This window comes from Borostomias antarcticus (genome assembly GCF_949987555.1).
Source record: "Borostomias antarcticus genome assembly, chromosome: 25".
Classification (NCBI taxonomy): Eukaryota; Metazoa; Chordata; class Actinopteri; order Stomiiformes; family Stomiidae; genus Borostomias; species Borostomias antarcticus.
The window spans coordinates 12,677,664-12,699,191 of NC_140258.1; the positions used below are offsets into that span (position 1 = coordinate 12,677,664).

General features: G+C 41.8%; 1 protein-coding gene across 3 annotated transcripts in view; it reads right to left on the reverse strand.

Annotated features, from left to right (window-relative positions):
* The window catches only part of adgrb3 (adhesion G protein-coupled receptor B3), a gene marked incomplete at both ends in the record, with an annotated part of 145,661 nt that overhangs the window by 86,139 nt on the left and 37,994 nt on the right, over nucleotides 1-21,528 (reverse strand). For all 3 annotated transcript variants that reach the window (XM_084458584.1, XM_084458583.1, XM_084458582.1), the window contains 3 exons: nucleotides 325-489; nucleotides 2,979-3,140; nucleotides 5,976-6,086. In XM_084458584.1, the coding sequence (XP_084314710.1) occupies nucleotides 325-489; nucleotides 2,979-3,140; nucleotides 5,976-6,086 (438 nt within the window). The remainder of the gene's footprint in view (nucleotides 1-324; nucleotides 490-2,978; nucleotides 3,141-5,975; nucleotides 6,087-21,528) is intronic.

Consider the following 21,528-nt stretch of genomic DNA (forward strand, 5'->3'; position numbering starts at 1 on the left):
TCGATTCGGTTAGTGTTACTAAAACTTTTTTTAGCTGATACCTTAATTACATGACTGCCAAGTTATGCAACACATCAATACTAGGGCTGGGTATCGATACTGATTTCCAAAAATGAATGAATGAATGAATCATTGAATGAATGAACTATTCATTCCTTCATTTATTCATTCATTCATTAAAGAAAAGATCGATTTTGGGATTCATGAATCGATTCTGAATCGATGAATCGATCTTTTTAAACCCAGCCCTAGTAAAAAGGCCCACATTCTGATTATGCTTCATACTGTACATGCACATTGTACATCCATAGAGGCTTTACTGACCTGGGCAGAGGGCGATGTTGCAGAGTTTGCTCTGGGTCTCAGGTCCCTCGCAGACCCGTCCTCCATGCTGGGGAGGGGCACACATCCTAGTGCGCGTGCGGTGGCCGCGGCCACATGTGAACGAGCACAGGCTCCAGGGCGACCACTCGTCCCACACGCCGTGCACTGCGGACATAGAGGAGGAGTCAGGGACTGATCGCCATCTTGGTCTCTGTCCTAATACGCTAACAATGCATCCTTACTTCCTCCCTTCTTTCCTTGAGGTGACCTCTCAAACATTTCCTTGAGGTAATCTGAAATGTTTGGATCAGGCAAAGCAAGTGTGACACTGGCGATATTGCTTTCACCAATCCAAGTCAAGAGAGGTCAGTGATGACATTGTGAAAGGGAGGACAGAAAGGTGCATGTTAAGAGTATTGAGACAGGGCCCGTCTCTGTGTAGCATGACCTGACAGGTTCTAAAAGAAGTGCCACAGTCCTACAGCAGAGGCCAAGCAGAGTCACACACAGCAAACAGAACACAGCAAGAGACGTCATAGAGCCACTGACCACGTGGGAATGCTCTTACCTTTAGCCAGAGGCTGTGAAGTCACCTCTAACCCAGCACTTATGTTGAATAATAATCTGAGCACAACTGTACACTTATGAGCCCACCAGGCAGGGGCAAACACTGTGCAGACTAATGGCACAGATGTGAGTTATTCTACCCCTGTAGAGTAGACTGTCTGGCACCGTCTGGTGAAATGTGCTCTGGTGTCTTCACCTGTTAGAGTTCAAACCACTCAGGATAGGTCTAAATCTGGTTGTTAGTGATTCCAGAGAGCCCCGCTGTCTCGCCAAGTGACATTTCCCTCCTTCAGAGTTCTGATTCATGGAAACACAAATCCCTCTCAAGCGTTGTTGATTAAAAATGTAATTCCCATCACTTCACCTGTGAAGGCCGGGGAACATTATTTCCTCAGTTCAGAATCATAATTCTGCTAATGAGGGTTCACAGAGTCAGTGTTAATGAAGGGCTTATCTATCTGCGGTCCCTCATAATACCATTCTACTGTATCTGTATCTGAATACACTTTTCACAACCTGAATCACCTTTAGAAAACAACTTCCATTATGCTTTAAACCAGTGGTACTCAAGTGGCCTGGCACTTGGTACCCACATTTTCCAATGCTCAAACTTTAAACCTTCTAAAACCCAAAAGTGGCACAATTCTTTTCGTGTCTAACCTATTCTGATACCTCTTTTGTCTCTACCATCTCCAGATTCTGATCTAAATTGTCGGGCTAAGAGTGTTGCCATGTGGACCGGGATACATGTATAAGAACCTGAAAGAATCTCGTCTCTATTTGCCCTTGAAACTATTTGACTCAGGAAGACACATAAAGCTCGATATTCCTGCAGTCGATTTCGCTAGACGGCCAGCCTAAATTCCTCCCTGAAACAACGGCACATTACCCTAGGCTTAGTCCATTAGCCAGCCACGTAAGCCGCGCCGAGGGGGAAGAGATGGATTTATTTGGGCAGCTCTATAACTTCTGCTTCGTAATTCCTCATCACTCCTCATTTGCATTCACCAGCATACCTGTGGACGGACGGAGTGGGCCAGAGCGCACACCAGTCCAACTCGCTCCCACCACTAATTCACTTGTAAACGGACAAGAGGCTGCCTTTTTTTTTGTGCAAAATTCATCCTTATGAAACGGCTGACTTCTTGCACCATGCACTATGAAATGCTGACCCCTACGACCAACTCCACACGCGCTCATGGCACATTTTAATGTGAAATATGTTGAAATGTCAGAGAGCACCTTTCAGTTCTGGATAGCCAGCAGGTTCAAACATTGGTGTCACTGTGATTGAACCTCGTTTCTGATGTTGAATCATAGAATAGAATTGAACCTGAAAAACTCTGAGGTGAAAAGTGGATTTAGAGTCTAGAGACGAGCGTGGGTATACCTGCTTTTGTCACTTTCACACACATTCTTTTGACACTTGCTAACAACCTTAAAATATATAATGCAAGACATTCTGCACAAACAAATCACCAACAATGACCTAATTGTCATTGTGTGCAGTGGTTGGCACCAACATTGCACCTCAGTCTTCTTGACATTAAAAATACTGTACATGTAAGACCTGTAAACCTATATATGCATGTAAGACCTGTAACCAAGGGACAGTGGCTGCTAACTTTGTATGCAGGATTCCCTGAAACTGCTCATGACTCATCTGACGTGCCAGAATGCGTTGTTGCCAGACATGCCCTGCAGTGTGTTGGAAGAAACTGCTATTTGTGGAAATGTACAGCTGACCTTGACCTTTAAAGCAAATCTAGTCTGGTGACATGTGGGTTTCTTCTGCTCCCTCGGGCCCAGGCACATCCATATCATCACTGTCAATGACTTCAGAAAACGCTGATGAAATGACTTATCAGTATGTGGAACGAGATGGATAAAACACAAATACAACACTAATAAAACATGCAAATAAAGGGAAAACACAACGTAATAATAATAATAATAATGTTCATTTGATCAAGTATAATAACAATAACAACAACACATTTCCTAGGCATAAAAAAAAAGGAAAAGGTGAAAAAAGAGAGAGAAAGAGAGAAAGTCGTTAACATTGAAGAATCTGCTTCTAACACTACCTGGGCAGGGGGCAGTGTTATTGCAAACCCTTGATTCTCTTAAAGGGCCGCTGCAGTGCGATCCGTACGGTGAGACACATGATCTTGTTCGCACCTGCGACCCTTGGCCACATGATACTGAGCATGAGCTCCACTGGCCCCACTCCTCTGCACCAGATTCACCTGTATGGGAGAAGGGTGACACCAGTTAAACGCAGCATCATGGTCACATGACTGCCCAGTGGGCAGGGCTAGCAGGGCGGGGCAGATAGGTGGAATCAGATAAGGTAGTGACATCAGAAGGTTACACATTGGAAGGGATCTCTAGCTTTGTAAGGGACAAATACGGTACAAATGAACCTGGTAGTTATACATAGAGCTCTTTCAGCCAAACGTGATCCTTGATTTATGATCATAGGACAATTCTGTTGATTTTTTATTTCTACTAAATGGAATTCCATACAGCTTAAAGTAGTACAGAGAAGTGTCGCTGTACTGTGATTGAGGGAATTGTGGTCACCAATTACTGTAGTTGCATTGTGTTGGGAATTTGACTAAATTGTATTAAGCTTAAGCTTATAAATAGTCAGATGTACATTTAATCAAAGATCACAGTAAAGCTCTACAGAGACAGCCCCAGAGATAAATCTGATTGCTAGAGGGAAAGGTGGAGACATGTCTAAGGTGCTACATTTCACTTTTTCAATTCAGTCAACATCTTTCAAAATGACACATGCATAAAGATAAGCAAAAACTAGGTAAAACGCAAAACAAAGCCCAAAAAAGAAAGAAAAAAAGAATCACTAAAATAAATTAAAAATAATGTTTCATGCAAGGAAAAGGTTTAATAGTGAGATCAAACTGAAGCTTGAATGAATGTTAGTTCCCAGGTCTAGGATATGGATCTCCTCAGCACTGCAGCAATCCAACTAGAATGAAGTCAAGAGTGCAGTTTCCTTGACAACCGTGGAAGGTCTCATGCATATTAGGGAATGATTCATCAAAATCCCCTAAACTGCCTCGCCATCTTTTTCTGTTTGACTACATCTTTTATAGGGTGTGAGGGAGATGAGGAACAGAAACACACCCTCATTTTATTCAGCAGATCACGTCTTTTTGCATGAGCATAATGGAGTTATTTAGCTTGCAAACAGCAGAGTACTGTACGGTATACTGAATACATTAAGTCAATACTTTGTCTGGATTTAAATCAATATAATTTTATTGCTATCTAATGAGCCGTGTGGATGACAGAGGTATTCTATAGGACGGACAGAACACTGACTGGCCACTGGCTCTATTGATGGTGTCAGTGATACAGAGCATCGTCCAGTAAATGTGTTCGGTAGTGTCTGACTCAGTGAAGATATACAGTATGATGTTAAAATGTACAAAAGATACAATAATTGATAATATACATGTTTTACCTCACTATTGCAATAAATATGTGTGGTAATATGTATACATTTCAACTGCAATATAATTAGATATGCAATACATGCTCCATATGTGAATGTAACTTGTACAAAAGTAATTCCCCAAATTAAACAGGACCTCTGATTTGACAGCATATGCATTCTGTAAATAAACAAGTATTTCAAACTTAATTTGACAACTCTCTAAATACCATAGAGTGTTCTATTCTTGTCACATATCCAAAGGCCATGAAATGCTGAATAATCAAGGGATTGTTTATACTGACTTTCCTGACACTGAGCAAAAGTGGGTGAGACAGCTTGAGAGTGTATGAAAATTACAAGAGCAAATAAACCAGTTGGTGACCATCGTAGGGTGCATAATCAAATAATCTGAGCGAAGTGGTCACCAAATATGTTTGACTAAAGTTAAACCATACAATGTGATGTTCAATTTAAAAGAGAGGTTTTGTTTAAATTGGTGAAATGCTTTAGATAATGTTGTTTTTGTTGAGGTTTAATTTCAGCTCTGAATACATTTATGCCATTTATGTGCATTGTGCCAATCTCATCAAGGACAGATAACCAAATAGGGATCTGACCACTAGGCATTGGGCTGATCATAGAAATAGACTGAAAGGTGGATCAATCGGTTAAATGAGGCAGTTGAGGGAGAGTAAATAAGACAATTGAAAATGGGAAACAAAAGGAAACGCACAGCGATGAGATCCATAACAGCTAAATAACATACTCACAGCTTGTTGAAATGGTGTAATGTTGTTAAGGTTTTAGTAAACATAATGATTTGCAAATTAAAATGATAATGAGCTCTCGGGTCTCAACCAATGTCACAGATTTAAGGGTAACAACATCAACAACACCCAAAAAAAAAGGGAGGGAAGGGGGGGGGGAGCAAAAAATTAACAGATTTTCATGGCAACTAAATATAAACCAACCCTCCCCAAAAGTCTGTTCATCTGCTCATGTGGGTTGACAAAAATAAATAAAACTTAGGGGTCAGATGAAAGCAGATAACACAGTGCTTCTTTCTATGACTGTGGATCTATAGTGAACTTAGAAAGTGGCATTTAAGGAGTAAAATGTTGCTATGATTTCATGTAGTACTCTCTAATCGATTGGTCTAAGCTAACATTAATTAATTCTGGTTTATCTTATATTTAAGCTAAGATAACATTTGTCAAATTAACTATGATTCAGTATTTGTCTCAGTCTTGCTGAAGGGGGGGGGGGGGTGGATTTGTCATTGTAAGACATTTCATTAAACAAATGATTAACTGCTCTGGGGTCTAGTTTTACCTGCCCTTTAATTCTTTAGAAATATATAAATAATCCACTTGCCAACTCACTGTGTAACAATAAAATAAACACAGACCCCGGAACCCAATTATACTCCTTAATCAAAGTAAATACTCAAAGGGAAATGGAAAATTTATCTTGCAAGTTTTTATGTGACAATAGAGGAGGGAAAAAAGCAAAACACTGTCACTTAAAAGGTGCAGTACAAAAAAGAGCATGCAAGTGACTTAGATGAAATTAAGTTTAGTTAACAAAATAAAGGAAGGAAACATAACTATTGTATTACCAGTTTGTGCCATAAATTTAGCAGACTCAGCTTGCTCCTGAAGGGACTTTGTGTCAAGAACTGATCTCGGTCGCTGACTTTTTACAGTATTCTCTCCGATCATTCCATATTCTAGGGACAAAATAGAGGTTCATATGAAAGCTAGGCTTTGACAGGATCTTCTGAGAAACAAAAACTTATTACATACTGTTTTTTCAAGACGTACGTAAAATACTGCAATGCATGGCTAGAAACAAAGATCACACAAGGATATATTTAACTTGTCATTTTACTTTAAGGCAAAGAACAATGCAACGGATTTCTAAGGGTGAGTTGGGAGTATTAATTGAGTTTGAAAGCACAGCTTAGACACATAGCAAACATGCAAATAAAGTCACATTGTTTCCTAAATGCTAATACTTCAACAGTCACACTTCCCTCCTGTCCACCCAACCTCCCCCATCCCCAGAAAATAAATAAAAACAAAATGAAATTAAAAATGTGTAAGCCATCTGGAAGCCACAGAGGAGGGGGTCATGGACATAACATGCTATTGATCCACAGTTTCTTAACCTGTTCCAGGTATAGTCATGTAGTAATTGCTAGATTGACCCAGAAGATAGGTCAAGGATACAGTATGTACCTTTGCTATTAAACAGTTGACCTAATATCTGACAAATGTATTCTGAGCTGTTTTCATAACTTGTCCACTCTGTTGACAATTAAACCAACAAAGAGACTGGGCAAAATATCACCACCTAGAATGAAATGAGATTGGAATTTAGAATGACATTCAATTGGTGTCTCTCAACATGCATTTCGAGCCAAATGAGCGTGTTGGTTACATCCAATTTGAGTATGCAATGCAGGTAATAGGTTCAGTCTTGTGTGACAGATGCCGTAAACGGCGCGTGTTAGTACAGTGAATCATACATGAAATATTGGCTTTGAGTAGTCAGGACCCAAAGCCTCCTATCAACTAGTTTGCAGTGTCGGTCTGATGTACATTTCCCCAGTAGGCCACGGTGTGTTGGTTGGCATAGTGGAAGAGAAAATTAGCATCAAAAAGCTTTTTGATACTAATTAAGAATTTAAAAACTAGGATTAACACGGTTTAAAAAGGAGTTTTGAATTAATGCATTTTCCCAAATCAGATCAGAGCAGGCCACATCTGTTTGGATGAGGATGAATGCGTTGGTGTCCTTTGCAGAAGAACAGTCAGACCTGGTGTCATGGGGAGTCAGGAAAGAAGATATGTGTTATTATTACAGACGAAATCTCACATCTCTGGAAAAGATACAGTCCAGTCAGACAAATACCTGGGCATCGGTTCATGATGGATGGAGGAGGGGTCACTATCTATATTAAAAGTCTACTGAGACACCTCTCTAAGCGTTCTTTTTGTTGCAGCAGTCGATGGATTGATATATCTTCCCTGCCATGGACAACAACTATGTTCTGGAAGGTACTTGCACATAAAGCTACAGGTTAATATAATGTTTGTATGGGTTATATCATATTCTCAAAGATAGGGTTATATTTCTATGATTATTCTACTGTTACAAATGGTTCTACAAACTGTAGCACTTTTTTGTATATGCACAAATAATATATCCAATATTATGTCAGGTTGTATAGTAAGAACACTGGATCACTGTTATTGTTGCATACCTTTATGTTGATCGGCAACAGAGCCTAACCCATCTATGAATCCCAGGGTTTCTCTGAATGCATATCTCTCTGATGTGATATCCACTCGACACTAACAAATGACAATAAATTCATGAGTGCCGGTCAAATGGGATATTTTCTTACATGGACATGAATGAATGAAAAGCCACTCACAAAAGATGGCAAAGAAGGTCATTAGACAATTCCGTTTCCCTGTGCCTTGGTAAGTATTCCATTACCTGATTCTTGCATACAAATCCCAAAAGGACACAGAGGTTAACCTCAATGGCATGAACCACAGACAGAATGCTTTTTAGTCTTGGAGATAGAACAGTACAACTCTTCAGTTGTCCCTGTGCCCATTAAGATTAGAGGTGAGGAAAGGATGAGAAATTGCCGACTAGAGACAATTTTTATGTGCTCTCAGGACAATATTTTATAATGCACAGTAGGTGTGGAGGAGGCTTATATAAATTAGCCAAAGATAGGGAGTTGACTTGCTTAGGTGGCACCCAAGGACAAGCCCACCATCATCATTACTGTGTCTTTGGCTGGAGGGGATCCTGTAAGTGTCACAAGGTCATATCGTTATTTAACTATCCAAGATATATTATTCTTCTGAATGGGAAGCCAATAAAAGTAAGACGTGCAATTATAAGATTAAAACTGCTGACACCTAACACTGCTTAGCCTAATACAACTTAAAAGGGGGGGGGAATACCTTTTCCCCAAATATGTGTGCATTTCCCCCAAAAAATATAGTAAAAAAAAGTGTAAATATCAACTCTGCTTTGCAGTTGTAACAGCTTTTTATTTAAGTATCTAGCTTTAAAATGCACCAAGCAGTGACTTGACTTTCTCATATACATCTGAATCGAGTTTTTACATAATAAAGAGTAAATAAAGGAAAAACAAGTGTCATAAGAGCACCACAGTGCTTCTACATCCTGCCTTTGGCTGGGGTGATGGAACGCCAGATGTCGACTGAAGACTTCAGAAAATGGCTAGTCAGTTTGAGGGGATAATGCGTGCGTCTCAGCCTCTTTCAGATTTGGCTGGGACTGTTTTGTACTGTTCAGGGGGTGATTCATCAAGACAATGAGCAGACTCGGATATACCCCCTCGTATATCACTACCCTCCTTTCTGCAAAGTAATTTAGATTCTCTCCTCTGTCACAAATCTCCCCCCAAATAGTGTCTGTTTTTTTTCTGCTTACAGGCGGATAAGAAGGGCTAAGTGGAAAAGCTGCCTCAGTTTTAGGTCATCCTTGTCACTTCCTTCCTATCTATACAGCCGGCTTCCCATTGTTTACTGGTCTATGGATTGGGGCCATAGTGGCAGGCCTGGTAAGAAGTAGGAGGTTCATAGTGTAACATTACTTTATAAGGGAAAAAAACGACCACGGAATGCGCAGCAGCTTTGTGATTCCATGATGAGACGACGACTAAAAGAAAACATAACAAACAGGATTTGTGCAAAGAGACTTTATGGGGGAGGTGTATGCATTCACATTACTTGCATCTAGTTGTGTAGTCTGGTCTTTTTCACTGGGCTTTAAGCTTCAAGATTCATGGTACTGCAGGGCCAAAGCAGCTTAGAGTAGGCGGCACTCTCCTTCTAACCCAGCTGTACACCCTCATCTCTGGCTGCTAGCAATCACTTTTAGTGCTGTGTTCAAGTGCCTTCAGCACACAATTGATGTGTGGAGGTGAAGGTGAAGAATGGAGATAGATAGCGAAGAGACGAACAGTACTATCAAAGCGATGCCATAATTGCGTAATTGCAGGTGTTTTTGGAATTGAAGCATACTCTAAACTAAATGTTCCCATGAAGTCTTTGGCTAATGAGCCCATCTCAGCTACGTCAACATACTTATCTGAAGATCCCACTGTTTACATATAAAATTAAATTGTCTATTGACTAATCCACACAATCCAAAGAGAAGAATGAGAGGCTGAGGACCAGAGAAACAGAATGGGTCCCTTGGGTCGATAACCTCTGTCATCACTTAAGGCTTTGATCCAGTGCATGAACGCTATTTCAGAGCTCAGCCGTAGCGCTGGCGATGATCGTCTTGGCCCCTGAGACCTCCCCTGAAGACCTCATTTGCAGGTCCCATCTCCAACACGTGGACGCGCACCGTGTGTAATTTTATTGAAAAGCAGTAAAAAAGCTAGGCCTATGGCCGATGACTGATGTGTCTAACCTTGCATGAAATGAGCCTTTCTCAAAGGCCCCAACGAGCAGCTTCCATCAGGGGCGCTCTGCACTTTACCAGCCTCCACGCATGTCTGGCTGACTGACTGACTGACTGTCACAAACGGTGCTCTTAATGAGCAATACTTCATTATGGCTACGCTTTCAAGAGGGCTTCCCCAAATGGAGGAAGGCCAAAGCATCAAATATACCTCCCGAGCCAGCCTGTCGGTTTTACCCCCGCACAACGCTCACTGTAACCACCGAGGCAGAGAACACCGAGGAGAAAATGTTCTCTCACAGCAAGTCAAGCTTGGAGGACCATGTCTCTTCAGGGCTGAGTTCAAAGAACCATGTTGAATAAATCCAGGACTTCTCCCTGGTTGATTAAAAACTGCATGGCATGAACATGAACATAAATGACGAGATATAATGAGTGCTACGGTAGCAATGTATACATTTTACATTAAATGACTATGAATTGTAGAGTTGCACTGACACTTCTTACTTTAACTTCTCACAAGCGGGTTGGGCTGCGCTGACGGACAATGAGAATCATTCTCTTAAACAGTCCACTGATTCATATCTTGAACAATTTGATCCCAGGATCTAGTTATGGTCAACTGCTTTACAACCTTACAATTTGTTTTCAAATCAAACACACAAAAGCACGGACACACAGACTATGAGGGGCACACACACACACACACACACACACACACACACACACACACACACACATTACTGAATCTCAATTTGTTACCAACGTGTTATGAATCAATTCCACTGTAGTCCAAGAGTACTAATCTATGTGGCCATTATAGAGCCCTTTACTATCAACAGTGCCATATGCTTCAGCCAATCTCAAAAACCCAATTAGGTCTTCATTAAGAAAATGAGGGGGTTTGCATGGCATTAGATACAAATGACCAATGGTCTCCTGAGAGACACAATTAGCCATCATATTCCTATCGCCATCTGGCACTGTATCCTCCCTTCGTCTCTTCCAGTGACTCATATCTGAGGCTTGTTAGAGAGATGTGCCACTATTACAAAACAGCTCTCGTAAACTGGGGGGTAAGAAGTGGTCCAACGAAAGGAAATGAAACAAGTGAAAAGAGAAGAACATTCTATTTCGTTTTTGCAAATCCGTCGTGTGTGTGTGTGTGTGTGTGTGTGAGGCTGAGACAAGGCAGTGAGCAGTACCACTTAGAGCTACCTAGGTGGAGCTCTGACGTTGTGTAAAGGCTGCATAGAGGAGCCCTGTTGCTGGGCGCACCGAGCAGATCAGTTCTCCTCTCCTCGCCTCTCTTAAGCTCCCCTCTCCTCTCCTCTCCTCTCCTTTCTCTTCTCAATTCTCCTCTCTCCTCCTCTCTCTTCACCTCTCCTTTCTGACCTCAAAGAATTGGCTTCTAGAAATTCTAGAGCACCTCATCCAAATATGTGGATGTTTTTCAGTCTCTGGAATACATCAGATGATTACAGTGTCTGCCCTTCTATCAGAGTCTGGATCATTCAGGGTGATTCTGCCTTCAGGTATTCAAAAGTGCCATGGAGCATTAGACAGACAATAAACAAGACATTGTGAGTGTCAACCAAAACAAGATTTTAATTTCTGCTTCCATGAAAGAGGAGGCAAATTCATTTCCTTATCGTCTTTATGTCTCTGTTTCCTCTGAGACCGTCCCTGCATGTGAGAACGGCATCAACTTTCGCTGCTCTGCTGTGTGCTATCAGGAAATGGATCCTGCTGGTCTGGTTTGAAGTCTAGGCAATGCCAAGATTTCCCCACATACTTGGCACAAATCAACAGCCTTTTCAGCAGAAGACACTGCTGAACCACTCATGACCAAAACAGAGACTGGTGCAGAGACGCAGATGAAAGGACTACTGTGTGTCAACACAAGCAAGGATGGATACTGATTACTAATGAAACACACATTCAGCCGGATGGACTCTGCTTACATGAAGCGTAGCAAACACTGATCATTCACAATGCATGGAGACGACTGAAGATCCCAGCACCAAGCAATGCATGAAAACTGTGACCAAATGAAAGCCCGTCATAGTATTCCTTCGCTCACTATGATGAATGCATAACAGTTGAGATACAGTGAGATTGACATAAAGGTCAAACAGTCAACGTGCTGTTAGATGTGCGTTGATACTTGCAATACTAATGTCCCTGTCAGTTCAGCCTATGGTAAAATGAGTTTTATAGTGGTTAAGTGCTCTCTGAACTGTTTTTTCCAATGTTTTCTGTCACTCCATAATGTAAAAATATTCATTTGGTGAATATGAACTATAGCTGTTTCTGCAACCCTCCAAAAAGTGTGATATACATGCAGATGACATGCAAATGAGCTCTTACATTACATCATACTTTTTAGGGGTTTGAGAAACAGCAATAATTATCAAATTTGTATCCATCAAATAATTATATTTGGGGGTGGGGGGTAATACTTTTATTCCACGCCATTCTAAAAGCTCTGTGAAATTTATTTTTATGATTCATCTACATAAAATGTTATCTATATCGTCTTTAAAGCTAATTCTGATTCAGTTCTCTCACTATGCTGCACGTGCAGAATGTTTTCAATGGACAGAATACCTCACTAATCCTTTTAAGAGAGTACACTTCCAAATATGAAATCTGGTAACATAAAACGGTAACGGTAACATAAAAACAGACAGATGTTCTGCTGGTGTCTTTGAGGAGCAATGACATCACATGACGCGGATTTGTGACTCAGCCCCCAAAAAGTAAAGACATTCACTTTTTAAATAAAGCTTAGCAATAACGCTAATGCTAGAGGGGAGTTGATAACTCTCTGGGAGAGGACTCTTGGCATGAGGGAATGGACGCACGGCCTCAGAAGATGGCTTGGCAGTCACTGTCCCTGCCAAGCTTCTAGCTGCCATGCCAAGCAGCGCATCTGTCAAGTGAGAAACATGGCACATTTTTTTCAGCACCTTTGCAACGACATCCAAAATCCAAAAAGCGTCCCTTGCCTAGACATTTTGCTTCACTGGCCAAGTAATGACCTTAAGTGTAATGCACTCCACATTTTATACTCTCTGCACCATGATATTCCAAGAAAACAAAACAAAAATATAACTGCAAGCAGCGATATGGGGGCCTAGGCCCTTTCGGGACTGCGTTACCACTGTACATCTGGCTGGCATATGCAGTCCCTTTATGGATCCTAGCAAAATGGCAAAATGGCAAGTCTGCCTGGTTCTTGGATAAAAACTCAACGATAAAGTGTCGCAGAGAAAATTCAAAGATACTCACAGATAGAGGGTTGTGTTTGAAATCTGCAAGACACAACAGCGCTTGCTATCGGCCACTGCTGGTCGGAAGCTGTACTGCAACAAATAACAATTAAAAGTGCTTTTAATTGTTATTTGTTGCAGTACAGCTTCCGACCAGCAGTGGCCGATAGCAAGCGCTGTTGTGTTCTTGCCGTGAACATTCGTCATGCCCATGCAACAATGTACAACGTTTCAGAAAATCAGCATGGTGGTAAAGCCTAATCCAGAAATCCGAAAAGCTCTCTTGCACCCTAATTTTGTTTGGTTGGGCCAATAATGGAGGGTTGTCCTCTATGTATGTGTGGTGATATGCCTACAACGTTTTGTGGTATTCCATCCAGCTGTTTAGAACGTATACAGTTTGATGTGAAAATCCACACCCTCTGCAATTTTCATTGGCTCATAGTGGCTTTGTTTTTTGATCCAAAAAAAAGTTCACCCATAACTTTTGTAGACATTTGTAGTTTTCACAAAATACAAAATGGCAGACAATCCAATAAGGCAGAAAATGACTTTGAACTTGGCTTGAGCCAAGGAATCCGACAGCACCTCATTTTGAAAACCGGGCTTATGGGTCAAAAGTTGCATGCACAAATGCACCTCTAACTTTGACACATTGGTGGCACTACAGTGTTCAAAGCGTTGATGTGAGACCTTATGACAAGGATCATGGGGCTGTCTGAATGAGTGTGCCAATTTTCACAACTTTCTGCCATACGGTTCTATTGCCTGCCATAGACCTCCATTGCAGAAAAAGAATAATAAAGCAATAACAATTAAAAATCTCTACTCTATTGAGCCTGGAAGCTACAATATGAGGAGAGCACCGATGCCATCACTGCTGTTTATCTCATTTGGGAGATAGAGCACGGTCAGACATATCCTAAAGAGACTTTCATAATTCATCTTGTCAGCTCCTCCACTGCACCAATCGCATCCCAGCCTCTGCAACGGGAAGATCAGCTGCCTCCTACCGCCACTCTGTATCTATCAGTGCCGTGGATGCTGCATCTTACGCCAGAGAGGAAGGAGGAAGATGCCTTGTCCTGACTTATGTTAAAACTAAACTTTGTAATGGAAAGAAAGCACTGGCAAGGCAAAATGATAACGATACGTTATCAGGCTTCTTCATCTTTGGTTCCTGCAACTCTTTGTTACACATCTGTATTTCAGAGTGCCATGGTATTGTCTTTTTCTCAGGAATGATGAGGAGGACCACAGGTCATCAAACCCGGGCCCACCTTATCAAAGCTACTGCCTGGGTCTGTGATGATTAGTTCAAGTTGGTGCTACATTATTTATATTCAGACGACTGGTTACACAGTCCATTTCTGTCCATTTCATTGTGCTCTGCTAAATGAAAGCTATGCTGTCAGTAAAACATAAGTCTAGACTAGAAATGCTACAGCTTGCATCCTACAGTTTGAAGCTTCCTTCTACACTTAGTGCATGCAAATGTTCCTTCAGCAACATATTATATTTGGCAACATCCCTATCCTCTTTGTATATTCCTGGTGCTTAACTAAACACTCATTTAAACAGCTCAAAAGGAAGAGCACAAAATAGCACTTCAATTGACCAATATAAGAGGGAAGAAAGACATTCACCAAAACAAGGGCATCTTCCTACATCTCGAAATTTCATGAATTTTAATGGAAACCTCAAAGCAGTATTGTCCATTAGAAATGAAACGGGACCTCTTTTGTAATATTAGGAAATACTTATTTCATATAAAAGATTACATCTTGTCCCCCCCCACCCTCTCTCTACCTCTCTCTCTCCCTCTCTCTCTCTCTCTCCCTCTCTCTCTCTCTCTCTCTCTCTCTGTCCCAAGTGTTCTGATATATGAAAACCGCTCTCAGAGCAGGCTGCACCAGTGTGACGCTGGTCACATTCATGCAGCACACAATTAACTGAGCACATCAAATATGTATGGAAATATAACAAACCCCTCCTATCCACTGAGACTAAACTTCAGCCATGGGTACAGTACAGATAGTGCTGACTACAAATCCAAACATTATATCATGATCTCCTCAAAAGGAGAAAGAAGGTCTTGACAACCAAAATATTTCTAGAACATTAACATGATCAGGAAAATCATCTTACAATTTTACAAATCTTGTATTACTTTTTTTTTTCAAACGTCCATGGTGCATAATTGCTAGCTAATCCAAGAAAAAGCTTTAGGTTATGTGAGGTTTTCATGCTAGCTATAACCTGTGAACTAGAGAACACTGTTATTACTGACCCATGGAAAGTCAAGTCATCTTTGAGGTTCTCTCAATATCTCACAGCTCCACAGAGACGCACAGCTCATTAGCACGTCTGAATTCCCTGGCGGTAATAAATAAAAACTGAGACATAAAGGTTAAAGTCCCACTGATTGTCACACACTGAGTGTGTGAAATTTGTTCTCCGCATTTGACCCATCCCCTGGGGGAGCGGTGAGCAGCAGCGGTGCCGCGCTTGGGAATCATTTGGTGTTCTAACCCCCCAATTACAACCCTTGATGCTGGGTACCAAGCAGGGAGGCAATGGGTCCCATTTTTATAGTCTTTGGTATGACCCGGCCCGGGGATTGAACCCACAACCTCCCAGTCTCTAGGCAGACACTCTACCACTTGGCCACTGTTGCTGAACATCTCCAACATCTAACACTACTATACTAACCCCTGGTTCTCTGCAAGCCAACGAAAACTCTCTAGAAGTTTCCAAATCCCATCAGCCAGTGGTGTTCTGCCCACACACACAACTAACACATCAACAAAAAAAACATCAGAGAATCATAAAATGCAAGATCCAGGGTGTGAAAGGCCATACTGCTGGTGAATTTTGTCCAAAGGAAGAGACAAGTTATATTAAGCCGTCTATATGTACGTTACGACACAAACACAAACCCTTTTTCTCACCTCAACCCTGAGGTACTGTTTGAGATGGCAGTGAGGCGCGTCAGCAGGAAGAACAAACCCGTTCCCTATCAGTGACAAAACAGACATCTTATACCAACGTTATGCCCAGAGAGAGGAAAATGGCCACATAAACAACAGGCCGGGAAGCGATGACATTAGTTCTGTGTCGGGAGTTACTGCAGATGCACGTGAAGCAGGACATCTGGAGAAAAAATAAAAATAAAATCACTCCTCAGTTTGGATGAGCAATCAGAGTTAATGCCTCATCAGAATGTGTCCATAAATAGGTCAGGTTCAGAGGATATTCAGACGTAAGACTAGCTACCCTGAAGGGAGCCATCAGCCTGCTGCTGCCACCGCCACCACAGCGGAGCCCAGCGTTCGCACTTCGGCCATTATCATCCTCTCTCTCCCTGGACTTAGCTGACCGCGACGGCCCCAACTGTCAACAGAGTCTGGACCCTCTTTATTCGAGAGGAGCCAGCCAAAATAACAGCTTTAGGTATTGCAGAATGGAAATGACAGTTCCCTAATAAGGACAAACACTTTAGATAGAACCAACTCTTGTTGTTCTCTTCCCTGGCTTCTTCTCTGTGACCTTTCCCTGTGCCGCCAGACCCCTGAGCTTTCTCTTAATGAAGCATGAAATGACTTATCAATGATAGCCCCTTGTTATATGCAGGCTGCAAGAGCAGCCAAGAGTAGCATAAGTATTGAAAATTAATTGTTTCTTAATATGAGCATCTCAAACGCCCAATGCTGTGCACATGCTCCATTAATGTGTTCAATTAGCCATTAAACATTTCAGCCAATGTATGGGATTGATTACCATACCACAAGCTGGACCAGCAGGTTGGTTGGTTGGTTTGGTTACCATGCCCAGAATATAAAGTGTTTTTTAACAGTTGTCAAACAAACGCAATAAAATCAAAGTTCTAAACCTTTTAATCCTCATGACATGGCGATGCAATCAATTTTTTGCTGATGGCAGAATCAATGCCAGCCACAGTAATATTCACACACACACACACACACACACACACACACACACACACACACACACCATACCTAAAGGCCCTGCTGGATATCAGTGCATGAGGTACAATGACCACAGCCTTTAATCTAAAATATTAAAAACGTTTAATTTTTTCCGTATGCCGTTATATGAGGCGAGAGTAAGAGGTCCTTCCACCCATTTTCTGAGCCCTGTCTGCTACGGTGACATTAAGGAAGATTGAGGCGTATTATCCGGGCACACAATGGCTGCTGTCTATTCAGCTCAGCTCAGCAGAGAACTGGAATGGGGAGCTGGAGGGAAGCTCGGTGCAGAGGAGCGAGAGGCAGTAAGAGGCCCGTGGGTCCCAAGCCCCTCAATAACTAAGCCTGAATAGCCTGTCTGACCTATTGTCCGCTGGTTCACATTTTTGTCAATGGCGCCCCGTCCGATATGCAGTCAAAAACCTCCATGTCTGCTGCCTTCCAGCAAATATACTGTAGGCTTCAAAGGGGGGAATGATTTAAAACATATCCATTTCTGCCATTTCACTCTGGAGAGGATGACAGGTCACTCATTTCTGTCACTGAACACGGGAGAGAGCAGAAAACTTGACAGCTTGAAATAAAAAAATAAAATTCATAAAAACATGAATGCTGCTTATTTTTTTTCCATCTAATTGTCCGAAGTCAATATGGTTGCTCGAGACAAGGTAATATGAAATCTCTCAAATCTAAAAGCTTCTCAAAATTTTAAATCAAATACCATGATTTGGTGCACTAAGCTGCCTGCATCAGTATGTGTTTAGTAAAAATTTAATGATCAATTGTCATGTTTATTCAGTGATCAGGTATCATCAGGCAACCAAGAGTCTGACATCTAACAAGGCTATGGATCTGTTCAAAGTTTTTCTAAGCAGAGTCCTACATGGTAAATACAAGCTGTTTGAGTGCCCAAACAACAGAAACCCCATTTTCATTCCAGCTTCCTGACTTAGTCTTAATGGGTTTTTCACTGAAAACCAAGCAGTGTGCACTTATTTTTTTCACTTTAATCAGCAGAGTGTAAAAGCTGTCTCCTCATGTGCTCTTTCTCCTAATCTAATTAGAATGTATTAAGCTATGCAAAAGTTATCATTTATTAAACTATGCAAATGTTCAAGGATGACAATTGCTGCATTTCCTCCTCCGCTCACATACTGTAGGAGCAGACAGCAGTTGTTGGAGAGAAGAAACAAATTCTGTTGGAAATGGCGGGGGGGGGGGCGGGGGGGGCACTAGCACGCTGTTTCAGGCCTGACTACCCTTTCCACTTATCACCACATTTGGGAGCATAAGAGAATGCATTATATGTTTGCATTCCTCTTGTCCTTAATGCTCACTCAGTTGGTGCAGATGAATGTGAGCAGGGATGGATGGATGGATGGATGGATGGATGGATGGATGGATGGATGGATGGATGGATGGATGGATGTGTGGATGGGTGGGTGGGTGGATGGATGGATGGATGGATGGATGGATGGATGGATGGATGGATGGATGCAGGGCTGAAAATTAACATCTGCCACCGGCCAAAAGCAGGTAAAAATTTCAATTGGCGACTAGGTTTCGGAAGGCTATATGAAAAAAAACAAAAAAACTTGGCCAGTACATTTTTTTATCTACAGTCCCCTTGGCAGGTGACTCACCGTGAGCCAAAAAGTTTTTTTCACCCCTGGGTGGATGGCTGGCTGACTGTTGGCTGACTGACTGACTGACTGACTGACTGACTGACTGACTGACTGACTGACTGACTGACTGACTGGCTGGCTGACTGACTGTTGGCTGACTGGCTGGCTGGCTAGTGTCTTGGCTGACTGGATGTCTAGCTACAGTAGCTGGCTGGCTGACTGACTGACTGACTGACTGACTGACTGACTGACTGACTGACTGACTGACTGACTGACTGACTGACTGGATGTCTAGCTACAGTAGCTGGCTGGCTGGATGACTGACTGTGTGACAGGGTGCGTGAAAACTGGCTGACTAGAGAGGATTGGAAAGCTTCGGATCATAAGTGAGAATCCTGTTATTGCATTTAGGAATTGTCAGCCTAGAGCGAAAATATACTACTTACTGTAACTGTGTAACCATCTATTTTCTGCTTTTCTGTTGAAAGGATGGCACTCACCATGCAAAAACCCGCTCCAGAACTCTGTATGGCTAAATGTGTCCTACACACCAGTTAGAGCACTTCTTACCTGCAGCATAGTGCATCCAGAAAGTACTCTTCACTTTTTCCACATTTTGCTATGTTACAGCCTTATTCCATAATGGATTTTTTTCTTATCAATCTACACACAATATCCCATAACAACAAAGTTTTTTTTTTTTTTTTATGTTTTCAAATGCATTCAAAATAAAACACTGAAATATCACATGTACATATGTATTCAGACCCTTTACTAAGTACTTTGTTGTGGCACATTTGACAGTGATTAGATTAGTGATTACTTGATTGGAGCCCACTTGTGGTAAATGCAATTGATTACCTCCACCCAAGCAACAGCGCAGGGAGAGAGGTAATGTTTTTGGTGGCGTGTACAATATTTGTGTGTGTTTGTGTGTATGTCTGTTAACAGGATTACGCAAAAACATCATATAATTGTGGGGTATTGTGTGTAAATTGGTGAGAAAAAAAATAATTGAATCCATTTTGAAATAAGGCTGTTACTGTATACTGTAACAAAATGTGGAGAAAGTGAAGGTGTGTGAGTACTGTTCTGATACACTGTATAGGGTATGCCGCCATTAGGTAAAGGATGTAGGTGCTGGCTGGATAGACAACATGTCGGTGGAGGATTACTGTTAATATTATTGTTGCTGTTGACAATGCTGCGTCTGCATACAGACAGCAAGCACAGCCATTGGTTGTTTTTACAAAAACACAGGGATTGGTTGTTTTTATAAAAACAGAGCGATTGGTTGTTTTTATAAAAGCAGCAGCAGAGAGTGCTGAACTCTGAAGATGTCACAGGCCTACAGACACGATGATTCACTAATAACCTCCTCTGCTGGATAGATTGGGCTTTAACAAGCCTCCTCTAGTCTTCATATTGTTGTCGAAACCAGGACGTTATACAGTAGATTCTCCCAGTCCTAACAGTGGACAGTATGAACGATTAGGAAGGATAAAGCAACACATTGAGAAAAGCTGCTATACCAGCCTACGGTATGTACAGCATGTGTCTGCAGTGAGGGAGAGATGAGGAATGCGGACATCTAGACCAAAGCACTTTGTCAAGCTGTGCGGGCTGATTGTGTTGGCGTCTCTTCAAAGATCAATCTGGTTCCTAGGACAGTTCTGCTTACACAACAATACAGACCCAGGTCCAAAGGGACCCTGCGCTTCCTCAGTGCTCGTCTCTTCGGTCTCTCACATGGAAAAAGCAACAGATTTCACTCTGTTTATTGTGGCTGTGTTAATTTCCCCAACTGCCGCCCTCTTCCCTGTAGTGACATTCCAACGGCATTCTGGGAGGTGGAGGCTAGTGGCCATACGGTCTCACTGCTCTGTCTGCTTCCCCGGATGAGGCAGATAACTACGGATATGGGATAACGCTGTACATAGGACATATTTTACAGGGCTCATCTGCAAAATAGACCTTGGTTCTCAGAATGACTCACTGTCTAAATAATAATAATACATACATACATACATACATACATACATACATACATACATACATACACACACACACACTCACATACATACATACATACATACATACACACACACACACACACACACACACACACACACACACACACACACACACGAAATAGTGCTTGGAGAGCATGACCTCCGCCCCTGAATGCATTCTATGGCTCTGTGCACGCCAACATTGAATGCGTTCTAAATCCAAGTCGATGATACACCTCTCCACCGCATTTCAAGTGGTCAAGTTGTTTTTGTGTAATCCTAATCCAAACTAGTAAGGGTGGTCAGAGAGCACAGACCTCCTCCTATGACTGCTTTTCATCAGTGTAACCAAGTTGAATTGCGTAACTCACTCCTCAGTATGAATACCGTCTTGCGCTGTTGAAGAGGTAGCTGTTCGGTGGTGTAACTGGTAGTTGAGATTATGAGAGGTTGTCTTGTGTGTTTGTAAATCAGAGGACCAGGGTTTGATCCCAGTGTGGAGTAACAAATACCCGTCCACCACTGAGTTATCAGAAATATGACAAAATATGTGGCATTATTTTTTTTAATTTGTGCAACCTCCTATTGCATGGCTCTAATAGATATGTTTTTCACCTCAGGGTACCCTGCAGGCGTGAATACAAAACCAGTGAATCCAATCCATTGTGGAGACTCTGATTAACACAACTAGAGGGAATGTTAATCTGGCCAATCTGGTGAATGTCCCTTCTGATCTCCTCTGGCTGAGCACTGTACACAAAGGCCTGTTTATTAGAATTGAGATTCTGGAGACTATCTCGAGCC